Raw genomic sequence first — 15,333 nt, forward strand, 5'->3', positions numbered from 1 at the left:
AAGTCATTTACAAATATTTTTGTTGTCCATCCTTCACATCTGGTTGTACCAGCTCTCTGAAGAGACCTTTATAAAGCTCTACACACTCTACATGGCTAATAACTATCTGTAATTCACTTCTGACTACCTTTTCAATTTACTCAATTTCTGCCAATGAGGAACCAAACATGTTTATGTACATAAACTCACACATATTTGCTGCTTGTACTGTATAAAAATCTGCCGTACAAAGGCTATTTTCCAGAACTGCGTATCATTGAAAAGTAGGGGCCCACTGCAGTTTTAAACACTAAGATAGATTAGATTTAACAAATTTTTCTTAGCCATAAATGACTGGGGAAAAACAAAAAAACAAAAAAAAACTATAAAAATCCTCCCTTAAAGAGAAGTTTTAAGATTAGTGCTGAAAATAAAGAAACATGTACTAAAAAACTAAGGACATAAAATAGCTAAACCTACACACTTTCTTTCTTTCTTTCTTTCTTTCTTTTTTTTTTTTTTTTTGTCTTTTTGTGACCGGTAAGGGGATCGCAACCCTTGGCTTGGTGTCGCCCGAGCGCACCGGCCATTCCTATATAGGATCTGAACCCGCGGCAGAAGCACCGCACTCTCCCGAGTGCGCCACAGGGCCGGCCCCTACACACTTTCTAAATAAAGAAATACCACATATATAGCAAAAACGTTCTTGGTTTATCAGTTTATTAGAAAATAAATAAACCTGTCAGGATTCTTGTGACTAGGAAGGTACGTAGTATAGCTATATTGATTTACTACTGTATGACTTTGAAAAAATGATGATGCTAACAAAAATAAATAACAAAAATGACAGCAACAAAGAATGACGAAGATGGAAGCAGCTCACTCTTACTGAGCCCTAGGACTGTATGTCAGGGACTTTATATGCAGTAACTCATTGACCCCACCACTACTCTACAAATTAAGGTACTATTAATTTTTTACACGTGAGGAAACTAAAACCCTGGTGGTAAATTAACTTGCTCAAGGTCATCCAACTAATAAGTGGCAGAGTTGAGATTAAAACCTGGGTAGCTGGACTCCATAGCCTGCATGCTGAACTCTCTGCACTATACTGTCTATCCCAACATAAACAGATAAGATGCTCTGTACTTTAGTTGCCACCTCCATAAACTAGGAATATTATCTAATGCCACAAAGTTGTTGTAGAGATTACATATAATATGTAATTTATTTACCTTAAAATAACACTAAATATGATCTTCATCAATTAGATTGGCAAAATAAGAATAGTTAACATTTAATAAAACCATATGTCAGGTACTTTTCTAAATGCTTTAAATGTATTGTTTCAATTAAGTCTCACAAGATTCCTATGAGGAATTATTACCACTGTTTTTCGGAGGAGTAAATAGAGATACAGAGAAATTAAATAATTTGCCCAAGGTAACAAAGTTGGTAAGCTTTGAAAGCAGAATTGGAATCTATTCAGGCTTAATTAAGAGTCTTAAACTATATGCTCTGACAATAATTAAAAAACAGACCTACAAATATATGATAGGTGATTTTCAACAAAGATGCCAAGATAATTCAATGGGAAAAGGAGAGTCTTTTCAACAAATGGTGCTGAAAGAACCGGACATCCATATGAAAAAAAGAAACTTGACCTTGCACCACACATAGAAATAAATTCTAAATGTTAAACTATGAAACTTCTTGAAGAAAATCTTTGTGACTTTGGATTACACAATGACTTTTTAGTATACAAAAGGCACAAACCATTAAAAATTTTTCATCAATTGGACTCCATCAAAATCTAAAACTTCTACTCTCTTAAAGACACTGCTAAGAAAATGAAAAGACAAACTACAGAACAGCAAAAAATATCTGCAAAACATATTTGATAAAGGACATACATTCAGCATATATAACTATTCACCTCGATAATAAGAAAATAATACCCCGCAAAAGGGCAAAAGATTTGAACAAACATATCAAAGATATACACATGGCAAAAAAGCATATGACATGATGCTCAATATCACTGATCATCAGGGAAATGCAAATTAAAACCACAAAAAAATACCACTGCATGCCTATTAGAATGTCTGCAATTAAAACAAACAAAAACAAAACAAAACTGAAAATACCAAGTGCTGACAAGAGTGTTAAGCAAATGAAACTCTTACATATAATGCTCGTGGGAAAGCAAAATGAGACAGTCACTTTGGAAAACAGCTTGGCAATTTCTACAAAGTTAAATATGCATTTACCATTTGACCCAACAATAGACTCTTGAGTATTAACAACAGATTCTTTGGTAAATACCGAAGAGAAATGAAGACCTATATCCACATAAAAACCTATTCTCTAACGGTTATAGCCGATTAAGTGATAATCACTGAAACCTGGAAATAACTCAAATGTGTTCTACAGATGAATGGAAAACAAATTGTAGTACACATTTATACAATGGAACACTGCTCAGCAATAAAAAGGAAAAATGCATGCAACATCATGGATGAATCACAAAAGTATTTTTGCTAAGCAACAGAAGCCAGACACAAAAGGTTACATATGTGTATTCCATTTGTATGACATTCTAGAAAAGGCAAACCTATAGGGACAGAAATCTGATCAGTAGTTGTCATTGGGTAAAGGTGGGGTAAAGGGGCACAAGGGAACTTTTTAGGTGATGGAAATGTTCCATATCCTGATTTACATGACTGTATGAATTTGTCAAAACTCTTCAAACTGTATATGTAAAAAGGGTGAATTATACCCCCAATAAACCCAACTTCAAAATAAACTAAAACAAAATATAAAGCATCTAATACATGTATGCTACATGGAAGGTGCTCAATAAATTAGTTTCCTTACTCAACCCAATACCAGAGAACAATATAATTAAAGAGAAATCAGAGAATTCAAATCTTTGACAGGATCTTCCCCTTCTGGTACAGGTACTCTTGCTAGAAAATACTGAAAGTAAGGCTTTTCATTCAGAAACTTTAAGACTATTTTAAGTATGGAGATTCAGGTTAGGAAGGCTTGAGCTGCTCTTACATTGATGTATATCCCAAGGCAGTGACAGTCTGCTGCTATCCTAAGGTGACAGAGAGTTCTGCTGTTATCAGAAGGATTGCTGCAATACTTATCACATTACAATGTTTTCTTATTTTTATATATCTAGATACATAGATATATAGATATATACCTTCACCTCTCCTTAGCTACCTTATCCTTTCATTGGCCAACTCAACCTATCTGTTAATGTTTACTGCTTAGCTACTCATGACTTCAACCAGCAACCTTGATACCTTCATATTCATTCATTCAACAAGCATGTATGGGGTACAGAGATGAATAAAATGAACCCTTTAAAGGAGCTCACACACTTGCTAATATTTAAGAGACTCCACCAGCTAAGAAAATCACATACAACAATCATGATTAAATAGTATCAGGATTAATGTTACTAACTGAATAAAAATGTTCTAAAGCATTATGACAAGGAATAATTTTAAGTAGTGTTCAAACTTCAAATTTGTATACTTCAAAATAAATGACCATGTTAAAACATAAGATATTAATGCACTAAGAATTTTCCAGAAACAAAAAGATAACACAGGAATAAGAAAACTGGGAAACATGTAATTCAAAGCCAATTTTAAAACAGCTGATCCAATTTTGGCTATCTTATTTAGAATGTATCACGTAACAGAAACTTTTAAAGAGCTAACAGTTTATTTTGAACTTTAACTAAAAAGTTGCTTAAAGTAAATTTTAAACGTAATCTTAGTCTACGTTTATTTGTAAACCTTACAAAAAGGCAGAAAACCCTAAGTTTGGGGTTTCTAATATTTCCTTTAAAAACTAAAAACCCTTTACAATGTCTGATAATCATGTTACAAATGCGTTAACATTCTATTCACTTCCCCCAACTCATCACTAAACTGAAAATGTATATTTTCATAAGATTTCTGTTGCTTATTCTTATCTCATCTACTGGCTCTGTCATTCTTATGGTCAATGAAAAAGGAAAAATCCACATTTACAGAACATCCACTATATGCTAGATCCCAAGCAATAAGTAGTGTCATCCCTGTTCTTATATATACAGATATACATATACACATGTTTATACATACAGATATATATATACATACACATACACACATAAAGAAGTTTTATGAGGTTAAGCCACACATCTAGGCAGTAGCACAGCAGTAGTCTAACATAATTCTGAGTGTGCATGATTTAAACATGTTATATCCTACTTATATGCTATAAAATTAAATGATATCAGAAATAGTCTGCACTATATATTTGTCCTATTTAAAATAATAGTCAAATGATATATGTTGACCTAGTACTAACTTAAATCTTTCAGATACAGTTGAAATACTGGTCTAAATAGAACTGTAGTCTCAGTTGTGAGGACTTAAATAATAAGAACTTGGGTTGTTATAAATGCAGCAGTACAGCAATTTCTTAACTACACAGTTGAAAAGATTAATGAGCTCTAAAATTCTAAAAAGATAATACAGCTCTAAAAGTAAAATGGCATTTTTTCCCTCCTAAAGCCATTTGGTTCCTGTTCTCCACCCCTTCCTTCTCTCTTCTAAATTATGGATACAGTCACTGTGATGGGCTTCAGAACTTCTTCCTCACTTAAACAGTCTTCAGTACCCCCACGATTTGGGGCTTAAGCTACAACACACTATAATATCAACCAGGAGCAACATATAACTGAAGTAGCCTCTTGCTTATCACTTGGAGGCTCATATATCATGCTTTCTGAACTTACGTTTCATTAAATTTTTGAAAAGCAGAACGCAAACCTACCATGATTAAAGGCTTTGGCAAGGATGATTCTGCTGGTGCGAAAGACACAAGTGGTAAAAATATGATACACTGACCTTTTTTAGCTCTGTTATGGAGATAGGAAGTGAAGCAACAACAAGACTAAAAACAGAATATCTATTCAATAGATGATGTAAATGTTCTATATCTGCATTGTCCAATATGGCAGCCACTAGCCACATGTGGCTCTGAGCACTTGAATTGTGGCTGCATGACTGAGGAACTGAATTTTTAAATTTTATATAATTTTTGTTAATTGAAATTGCCACATGTGGCTAGTGGCTATTATACAAGAGGTCTTCAAAAAGTTCATGGAAAGATTCATATTATCTTTTAATTCTATTTTTCACGAACTTTTTGAAGTACACTTGTATTAGTGCAGTCCTGTAAGAATCAAAGTATCCTAAACCAAAGTAGTCTAAAAAGTCTGTGGTTAGTCTCAGGATGATAAAGTATAGACATGGCAAAATTTGAGGAACACGTCAGAAGCATTTAGACAAACAACTTAGTCTAGGCACACTAGACATGTCAATAGAACTGGGCATCAAGAAAATTTAACAGTCTGTAACTAAGGATTTACTGGAGGAACAAACACTGCTTTTGAAGGTTTTGACCTATACATGAATGTTGCTTTCAATAAAATGTTAAACCCTGAATTCAACTTACATTAGACATACACAAGTTATCTTCAATCTTCAGCTGTTTTATAAACTATGTAGGAAGGTACCACAGTCTACGTTTGCTATCAGTGCTTCAGAAGTTTAAAAATATCAGTATTTTATTCTTATATACCACTTCTAAACTAACTATCCAACATTTTGGACAATTGTTCACAAAATCATTTCCACAACAGGAGCAATGCTCACATTAATCCTTAAATAATAGTTCTGAAAAGATGAAAAACAAAGAACAAAACCTTTACCTCAAGCTCATCCTTAAATGACATAGAACCTTACCACACACTAGAATTTGATTCTACTTTTTATGCAAATAATTCATTTTTTCCAAAACTTTCCTAAATCCCAAGGCTTAATACTTTAGATATACAACATGCATTTTCTTTATTAACAATTATCGATTTAACACCATGATTGAAAACAAATTAAAAGAAAAAGATGCAATTGATTAAACACTAGACAGTACCATCAAAATAGAATTGCTTTGTGAAGGTGGTGGAATGGTGATTCTTTCCTTCTTTTATTAAAATGTTCTTTAATATTTCTGTTTTCAATTTAAATGTGAAAGAATTGTTGACTTTACTCTCTATTTCCTTAAATTTATCTACAATTAGCTAATGAAATTGACCACAAAATTAAGAACTCAACATCTAGATTTCTTTAACAATTTAAAAACATAATGCACTTTCTCAATTATTTCTAAATGACATACACAGTAACTTAATACCTATTAAGGGCAGTTAATTCATATTTGAGAAAATAATTAAAACTAGAATCAGAACCAAAGCTTTAAAAACTTTTCATTATTGAAATTATCTAAACATTTTCTTTTAAATTGTTTCATATTAAATAATTATTACATATGTAGGCATACATGATAATTTCTAAAGGGAAAACAATCATATGCATATTACTAAATGAATCTTTATTGGCTTCATCAGTTTGCAATCCTCCTATACTATCAAAAACACCTTTAATATCCATCTTATAGTACTCTGCTTTTTGTCCTCCAGGTTTATGCATCAAACACAATATATATACTTTCAGGTTACTTTGAACTGTTCATTGGCAAGCACACATTCTAGATGATACTGAAAGACATGCTTATATCTGTACTGAGTCGTAGAATTTACTACATAATATTCTAAAAGAAGACATATGCAGCAGTTTGAAATAAACTATCAAAATATTTTCAACAAGAATACTTAAAGTTTTGCATTTATAAGCTGCTGGAAAATTATCTACACAAATATTTTAAACCTCTACCAAAAAACCCCATAACCTCCATATCTCGCTACAAACACAAAGCTGCTTACCATTCATAGCCGTGGGAAACTGAGCCATCATGGTCCCAAATTTTCCTTGCTAGCTCTCAGCCATCTGCAACGTAAAAACATTGTGTCATTAATAATTCAACAAGGGCAGATCACAGCTTAGTGCACCCACTAAGCAGTAGGAATGTCTGTCCCCTTCAGCTCACACTTCCAATAGAAAACAATGCAGAGCTTCGGCTGCTGCTGAACAGGCAGAAGTTACATTTGGGGAAGGGTGGGAGATTTTGTTGGGTAATAGTGCTGCCTTAAAAATAAAGCCATTTAAAAGAAAAACTGTCACATATTTAATAGCAAATGCAGAATAAAGAAACTCTTGGCACGAAGAAATTAATTTAGGAGAGAGGAAGGGCTGCTATAACGAGGCAAGAACTAATCTCAGAAAAATCAACTGTATAAATTAAATATATAAGAATAACATGGAAATCTATAATACTTTGTTAGAAATCCCAAAACAAGAAAAATATCCAAAATAATTCTAGCAAAGCTACTTAGTTAAGCTCTAAGGCTTATAAAATAAGTCTAAAAGTAATTATAAAAATACATATTTAATTATTAAAATACATATATACGTTTGTTTAAACTTAACTAAATGTGCTGAGCAAGCATTCTGTACTTGTAAGAGATGGTACTTTGAAGATTAATGGCTCTGGGTTCAAATTCAGCTCTGCTATTTTCCTATCTCTGACGATGGAAAAGTTATTTAAACTTTTCCTAGTCTCAAATTCCTCATCTGTAAAAATGAGGAATAGAAATATTTTTTAAAGTATTAAATATAATTCAGTACACTGCCTGACACATAGAATATTCAATAAATGGCTGCTATTTTGTGAACATGAACCCTGAATTCATTATTTAACTGTGAATAAGTTCAAAATTCAAAATCTGTTTCAGGAATCTTGAGGGTAAGACCAGTTAGGGAGAGTGAAGGCCTAGCAAATTTATAGTAATATACTTAGTAATTAAAACCATGGATCACAATACTGCAGAAAAACACTACTACATTAAAAGAATACTCAGTATCTCATCTATTTACCCAAATCATTTAAATATTAATATTTTTAGAAACCTAAGGAAAATATTTTCATAGCCATTGTAAACTAAGAAGGCATAAAGTGGTACACACGTCATGGTAGAATGTATCACCAGAGAAGGTGGCTGACTAGCTGCCAAGAAGTGTTACAAAGTACCATTTATCTTAGTGAATTTATTGTGTTCAAGGAGCTGGTCCTCAGCTTTGATGGCCTAGAAACATGACTGTATCAGTATAATCACCGAGTGATTCCCACTAGCAAAAAACTACTATAAAAATCCAATTTATTTATTCATTTATTTATAAGAGAACTGGCAGCAGCTTTTCTTCCTATAGAGAAGACTATCTCATCTATTAATTTCAGACCAGATCACTGTGCGGCAAGCAAAGGGAGTTAATTATGATTAGAACGGTTAATGGCATCAGGCATCTACAGTCTGATACATCTATCTACACGACAAGAATAAGCCAGGACTGGGCAATGGAGACAGGTAAAACTCCACTAATGCTTTGAATGGCACTGCCAATTTTACTCTTTTGACTCCTAACTTTCCAGTATGTTGCTACTTTCCCTCTCATCTTTAGATGTTAATAAGCTTTACCGCAATGGAGCTTTAGAAGTGTGACCACGCTTAAAAGGTGAGTAAGTATCAGTTATAACTGTAATGTTATGATCCTTGGACTTGAATCTGCAGCTGACTAGAGTTTTAAAAGGTTTTAAGGAGAGGGACATGGATTTCATTTAAATAGATGAACAATTGTGAAGAAAAGGACAAGACTAAAGCAGGGAGATCAATCAGGGAAGACATGAGAACAATATCTGGCACCTGATCTAGAACAGTGGCAATAGGAACAGGGAAGATGGGATGAACAAGAGAAACAGCGAAGGCTTCAAAACAAGCAGAACTTGGTGACTCTTTGGATATGAGGGGTTATGGAATAAAAGGAATCATTATGGAATAAAACAAATCAAAGAGACGCCTCCCAGAATTATAATTTGTGAGACTGGGTGATTTGCAAGTGTCACCAGCTAAAAAAGTGAACACAGAAGGAAGTCTCATAAGTCAAGTTATGACTATGACTTCCTCAAACACAGAAATTCTACAGACAAGTATAACATTTTTACTTCCTCCATTTAAAATTATCTTAATAATGTTAAAAAAAAATAAGCTATATGCCTGCAAAGAAACTATTTACTTATAGATATGCAGCAGCAAGGACCCCTATTTTATTAGTTCTCTGTGACTAAGAGAATGAATTGTAAAATATGGGAGAAAATCCTCCAAAATGTACTTTATATCTCTGCATAACAGCACTTGAATTACCAAATGGCTCAGACAACAGAAAGACAAATGAGGACTAAGATCCCATGGTCACAAAGCCTTAATCAGTTAGATCTAGTTCTACAATTTACAAATCATCTGTCTAGAACCTTTGGTTTGTCATCATTTATTCTGTGAATACAACAGCATATCACATAGTAGATGGTCAATAATCACAAGCATAGTCCTGAAATAAAACCAGAGAATGAACCAAATAAAACAAAAGGTGGAGAGGGCAAATCCCTTGGGTAAAGCTGAAAGGTACTAGTATTACACAACCTTCGTTATCTGGTACGTAGGATTTAGCCACAATGCATACAGACATTATACTATAACATTTATGTATGTATGTAACATCTAAATGACTGTGGTAACATCTAAATATGGTAGCATAATTTGTTGGAACCAATAAGTTTTTTTTTTCTTTTTAAAGATGACCGGTAAGGGGATCTCAACCCTTGGCTTGGTGTTGTCAGCACCACGCTCAGCCAGTGAGCAAACCAGCCATCCCTATACGGGATCCGAACCAATGGCCTTGGTGTTATCAGCACCGCACTCTACCGAGTGAGCCACGGGCCGGCCTGGAACCAATAAGCTTTTAAAGTATACCCTTTCATATCTGTTACATTTACATTAATTCACTCTGCCCCACTGTGGGATAATCACCACATCCTTAACAATCCTATCGTCTACTTGCATACTATCTGAAGAGAAATAATTATAATCAAAATTTAGAAAAGTGCAATAGAAACCAAGACTTAGTTTAAATTTTTCAAAAACCAATTGTGTTGTACTTTATGTAATCATAAAAGTCAACATTTACTGAGTGTTTACTATTAACTCAATATACTTCTATTGATCATCTTCCATGCCTCATGCTCCATATTCACTGTTCCAGGTTCTCCACAAGGAGCTTTAGACACTGAGGAGATTGTAGCAAGCAGCAGGTCAACTTAATGTTGGTACATTTGTAGGGGAAAAGAAAAACAAGCCAAGGATGCCTCCCAACATACAGGACTACATCAATCATATACATAAATTAGGAAGTGTTAAGAGTTTCCTACCTCTTGGTATAACCCTTGGAAAGGAAGAAAAGGGTAACCAGCAACTCCCCCGTTACATGCTTGGTGCCTTTTTCAGGCATATGTAATTGAAGCTAACATATAAACAAACACCACTTTCTACTCTTTAGAGAGGGTGACATGTAATGATGGGCAATTTTGGCAGTTTGTAGTCATCATATAATTTTAATACTGCCTATGCTTTTAGAATATTCACATGGAGATTTTCCTGCTCATTAAAAATTAGTGGAAAACTGGCACTGTTACCTTTGTAGAAACCAAGAAATAATATACTTGGCAGATAGTACGCATAAGGCATAAAAGACTGCTTTGATTTAATATAAAACTCAAATGCAATCTGGAGAAATCAAATATAATTTGGAAAATGTGGAAAGTATATTCTTACTAAGAGAGCAAAGTAGAAATGCTAGAATAGTAGTAGGAAATCCTTCTTCGACAAAGGGTCAATAGACTCAGGAAAAAAAATCATAGTAATTACAAGTAAAAAGTAACTCAATTATGGCTGGGTTTTTTGGGCTGTCCAGTTAGCTCGATTGGTTAGAGTGCACTTTACGACACCAAGGTCAAGGGTTCAGATCCCCATACCCACCAGCCGCCAAAAAAAGGAAAAAAAAAAAAAAAGTTGAGTTTTTTGTTTGTTTAGACTGTCTAGAACCACAGAATTATGGAAAAAATAAATTACAGTAATTATTTAGTGTAAAACCCTCAATTTTCAAGGTTGGAAAACTAAGAGACTTGTACAAGATCACAAGTTAGTAGCAAAATTGGCCCCAGAAACCACATCTCTGATATACGTGTCCAGTGCTCTGTCTTTTTTTTTTTTTTTTTTTTTTTTTTTTGTCGTTTTTTCGTGACTGACACTCAGCCAGTGAGTGCACCGGTCATTCCTATATAGGATCCAAACCCGCGGCGGGAGCGTCGCCGCGCTCCCAGCGCAGCACTCTACCGAGTGCGCCACGGGCTCGGCCCCAGTGCTCTGTCTTTAAAACAGTTTCCCAACTTGCCCAATCATCACCTGGGACATTTACTAATTCTACAGATTTCCAGGCCTAACACAGGGAGACTGTGAATCAGTAAGTCATTATGTGAATTAAGGCAAGAACCTCCTAAAATGGTCTCCCTGCTTTGAGACTCTTCTACAGGGATACTAGTTTTTTCCTAAAACACTCATTAATGCCCCTCTCCTGCTTAAAATCTCCCACTGATCACAAGTCTACCTTTTAGTATAAAATATTGTGCTCTTATCTTGTATTAGTCCGTTTATATTGCTTATAACAAAATACTTGGAACTGGGTAATTTATAAAGAAAATAAAATTTATTGCTTACAGTTTCTGAGGCTGGAAAGTCCAAAGTCCATCTGGTGGTGGCGACAGTGACCCAGGCATCTCACATTGCAAGCAAGATACTGGAAGCAGAGAGAGCAGAGAGAGACAGACTCTCCCCTTCTTTTAAAGCCCTCGGAACCACACTCTGACCACCATTTTTAATCCATTCACTACTGCACATCCTACAATCCAATCACCTCTACAAGGCCCCACCTTTCAATTAGCATAATAGGACTTCCCACCCTCTTAACAGTCTCAGCAGGAGCTTAAGTTTTCAATACATAAAACTTGGTGGACACAATTCAAGCTTCAGGGAGTTTTGGGGGGACACAATTCAGTCTACCACATATCTCATTCTAATCTACTTTATCACATTCATCTCAAGATACCGTGCCTTGACTCATATGTCTTAAGTACACCAACCTTTTCTTGAAATTGTGATGCTTTTTTCTCTCCCCTATTCTTTCACAATAAGTTGCTCCCTTTGTCACAGTCATCATACTTTCTTATTCTTCAATTCCCAATTCAAATGTCACTTTCTCTTTAAAAGACTTCTATCCTCCCAGGTAGTCACTATCTCCTAGGTATACCCATAACACTTGTTCACCCCACAATAACCTCATTGATCACACTGTATTTCAATTTCACGTTTGCCTGTTTCACATGGCCTGGGCAGAAACCATTTTATTTACCTCTGTATGTCTCGTTCCTAAACCAGATATCCCAGAGAAAACACTCAATAAATATTTGCTGAACAAATGAATTAGGTAAATGAATAACAAGGTTAAGATTAAAAAAAAAAGAAAGAAACAAGGCAAAGGAAGCAGGGAAATAGGTGATGTCAAATCGAATATATAGGGCTTTCTGGGTAGCTCAGTTGGTTAGAGCGTGGTGTTATAATACCAAGGTCAAGGGTTCAAATCCCCATAATGGCCAGCTGCAAAAAAACAATAATAATAATAATCGTATGTATACGAAAAAGCTGATAAGAAAGCAGACCAGGCTCCAAACCAACTTCCTGAAACCCTGTAGACATCAGAGCTGTGGATATTAGAACAAATCCTCCTCTGCAATATGGTTCTTCTGTAACTTCATTGCTTTTCCTTTTAAGTATACTTTCAGAGATAAAGGTTGATTTCCCAATGAATTCTAAAGGCTTTTGATTGGGAGTGGGGAATAAGGCTTAGATTTTTCAATTATACTTTGAATCATGTTGGTTTAATATTGGTTACTTTAAAAAAATTTGACTGAAGGTCTGATGTTCAAAAGCATGATAATTAAGTTCTTGAAGGTATATTTTATAAAACTAATTCTAGTGCCTCCTCCACTCCCAGCACAAGGTACACACAGCCAACTCTTAAACTGTGCTTGATGATTAGTTGAGAAAAATGTTCCTGCCTCATCTAGTTCCCAAAGAGATGAAAGTCATTTCTACATGAGAATGACTGTAGCAAAATTACTTACTACTTTATAATGTCTGCAGTAAGATGAAATTTATAGAGTACTATGTTCCCTACACCTACTCCTCATCTATCCATCTATCCATTCATTCATTCATCAAACATAAATCATGATTATAATAAAAGGATTTGAGGAATGCTATGAGAACCCAGAGGATAGAACTAATACTACTTGGGAAGTAAATCAAAGTATGGTACATGTTACAAAGGAGGTAATATTTGCATAAGAATTATCTAACATGAGGTCTGAGGTAAAGTGAGCAGACTCCAAGTGTCGTCAGAGTAAATGACATTATAGATGTGTGCAGCTAAGCACTGTTTTAAAGAAAGGAAAAGTTCCTAAGAACTGGTTAAAAGAAGTAAAGTAAAAGAGTATTAAAAATAGAACCATTCCTATTCAAAGACTGTGATTTGAGCCCTCTCTCTGCTCGGCCATTTTCGGACATGTGAGACCCTGCCTTACTGTAAAGCCACCACCAAGAAAACCCGCACCAGATGTGTTCCCTGGACTTTGGGCTTCTCAGCCTCTGAAACTGTAGGCCTCACCGCTGCCACCCGACTCCATCCTCAGCCTGACCCAGTGCGCACGGAGCATGGAGATGTCCAGCAGGGGAGGTGGAAGCTCCGCAGAGACCACATGCCCTGTGGTGCAGGCACGCAACCCAGCAGGTAGGCCTCACTGCTGCCACCGACTCCATCCCCGGCCGGCCCAGTGAGCGCGGAGCAGGGAGACGTCCAGTAGGGGAGGTGGAAGCTCCGCAGAGACCACACGCCCTGCGATGCCGGCGCACAACCCAGCAGCCCGGCTGAGTGCATGCTGACCAGAGAGGTGGCTCCCTGGAGAGGCCCAAGACCCGAGGCAACCATACACACAAGGCACTAGTGGCCAACTGAGAAGGCACTAGTGGCCAACTGAGCAGACACTGATGTAGACATACCAAACTGGCAATCCCAGCAACATCCTAGCCAGACAATAGTGTCAAACCAGTGGACTGTGAAACCCCCTGCCACAATGACTGAACATCAAAGGAAACATACCAGAAATATGAAAAATCAAGAAAGTACACCACCAAAGGGTAATAACTCTCAAGCTCTGGATCCTATAGAACAAGAAGCCCTTGAAATGTCTGACAAGGCATTTCAAGTGATAATTCTAAGGAAACTGAATGAGATACAAGAAAATTCAGATAGACAACATGATGAAACGAGGAAAAGTATACAGGACAAGAAGAAATGTACAAGGAAATCAATGCCCTGAAAAAGAATGTAGCAGAGCTTGCCGAACTGAAGAATTCATTCAACAAAATAAAAAACACAACAGAGAGTTTAACCAGCAGGCTTGCAGAAATAGAAGAGAGAACTTCTGACCCTGAAGATGGGCTGTTGAACACAGGCAGACAAAAAAAAAGAAAAGAAAAAAGAATTAAAAGCATTGAAAAAAATCTAAGAGAGATATCAGACAACCTTAAACGCTCAAATATCCAAGTCACGGGTATTCCAGAAGGGGAGGAAAAAGGAGATTGCATTGAAAACATATTCAACAAAACAGTGGCAGAAAACTTCCCAGTTACTGGAAAAGACACAGATCTTCAGATTTAGGAAGCTCAAAGACCCCCAAACGTATTCAACCCAAAAAGGTCTTCTCCAAGACATGTTATAGTCAAATTGGCAAAACTCAAAGACAAAGGGAGAATCTTAAAAACTGCAAGAGAGAAGCGTCAAATCACCTATAAGGGAGCCCCAACCAGACTAACATCAAACTTTTCATCACAAACCCTAAAAGCCAGAAAGGAATGAGATGATATATTCAAAATACTAAAAGACAGAGATTGTCAGCCAAGAATACTCTACCCTGCAAGGCTATCCTTCCGAAATGAGGGCAAATACTATATTTTTCAGACAAACAAAAACTGCAGGAGTTCACTACCACACGACCACCCTTACAAGAAATTCTCAAGGCAGTCCTGGGTTTGGAACCTGAAAAACAACTACCACTGCCATAAAAACCCAAGAAAAATCAAAACCCACTAGTATACTAAAAATGAAATCCATGAAGAGAAAACAAACAAACAAAAAGGCTATCTACAACCGAAGGAACAAACAAATACAGAAAAAAACCAGTAAATCAGAAAGAAAGGAACAAAAGACACTTGAGACATTCAAACAAAAATCAATAAAATGCTAGGATTAAATCAACACTTTTCAATAACAACTCTTAATGTAAAAGGATTAAATTCCCCAATCAAAAGACACAGACTAG

General features: G+C 35.7%; 1 protein-coding gene across 8 annotated transcripts in view; it reads right to left on the minus strand.

Moving 5' to 3' along the window:
* The window catches only part of ITSN2 (intersectin 2), a 151,455-nt gene that overhangs the window by 113,169 nt on the left and 22,953 nt on the right, over positions 1 to 15,333 (minus strand). For all 8 annotated transcript variants that reach the window (XR_010021705.1, XM_063079010.1, XM_063079011.1 and 5 more), the window contains exon 2: positions 6,836 to 6,899. Coding sequence is in view for 7 of the 8 variants with exons in the window: in XM_063079010.1 (XP_062935080.1) it covers positions 6,836 to 6,866 (31 nt within the window). In the remaining variant the exon portion in view is untranslated. The remainder of the gene's footprint in view (positions 1 to 6,835; positions 6,900 to 15,333) is intronic.

This window comes from Cynocephalus volans, chromosome 14 (assembly GCF_027409185.1).
Source record: "Cynocephalus volans isolate mCynVol1 chromosome 14, mCynVol1.pri, whole genome shotgun sequence".
Lineage (NCBI taxonomy): Eukaryota > Metazoa > Chordata > Mammalia > Dermoptera > Cynocephalidae > Cynocephalus > Cynocephalus volans.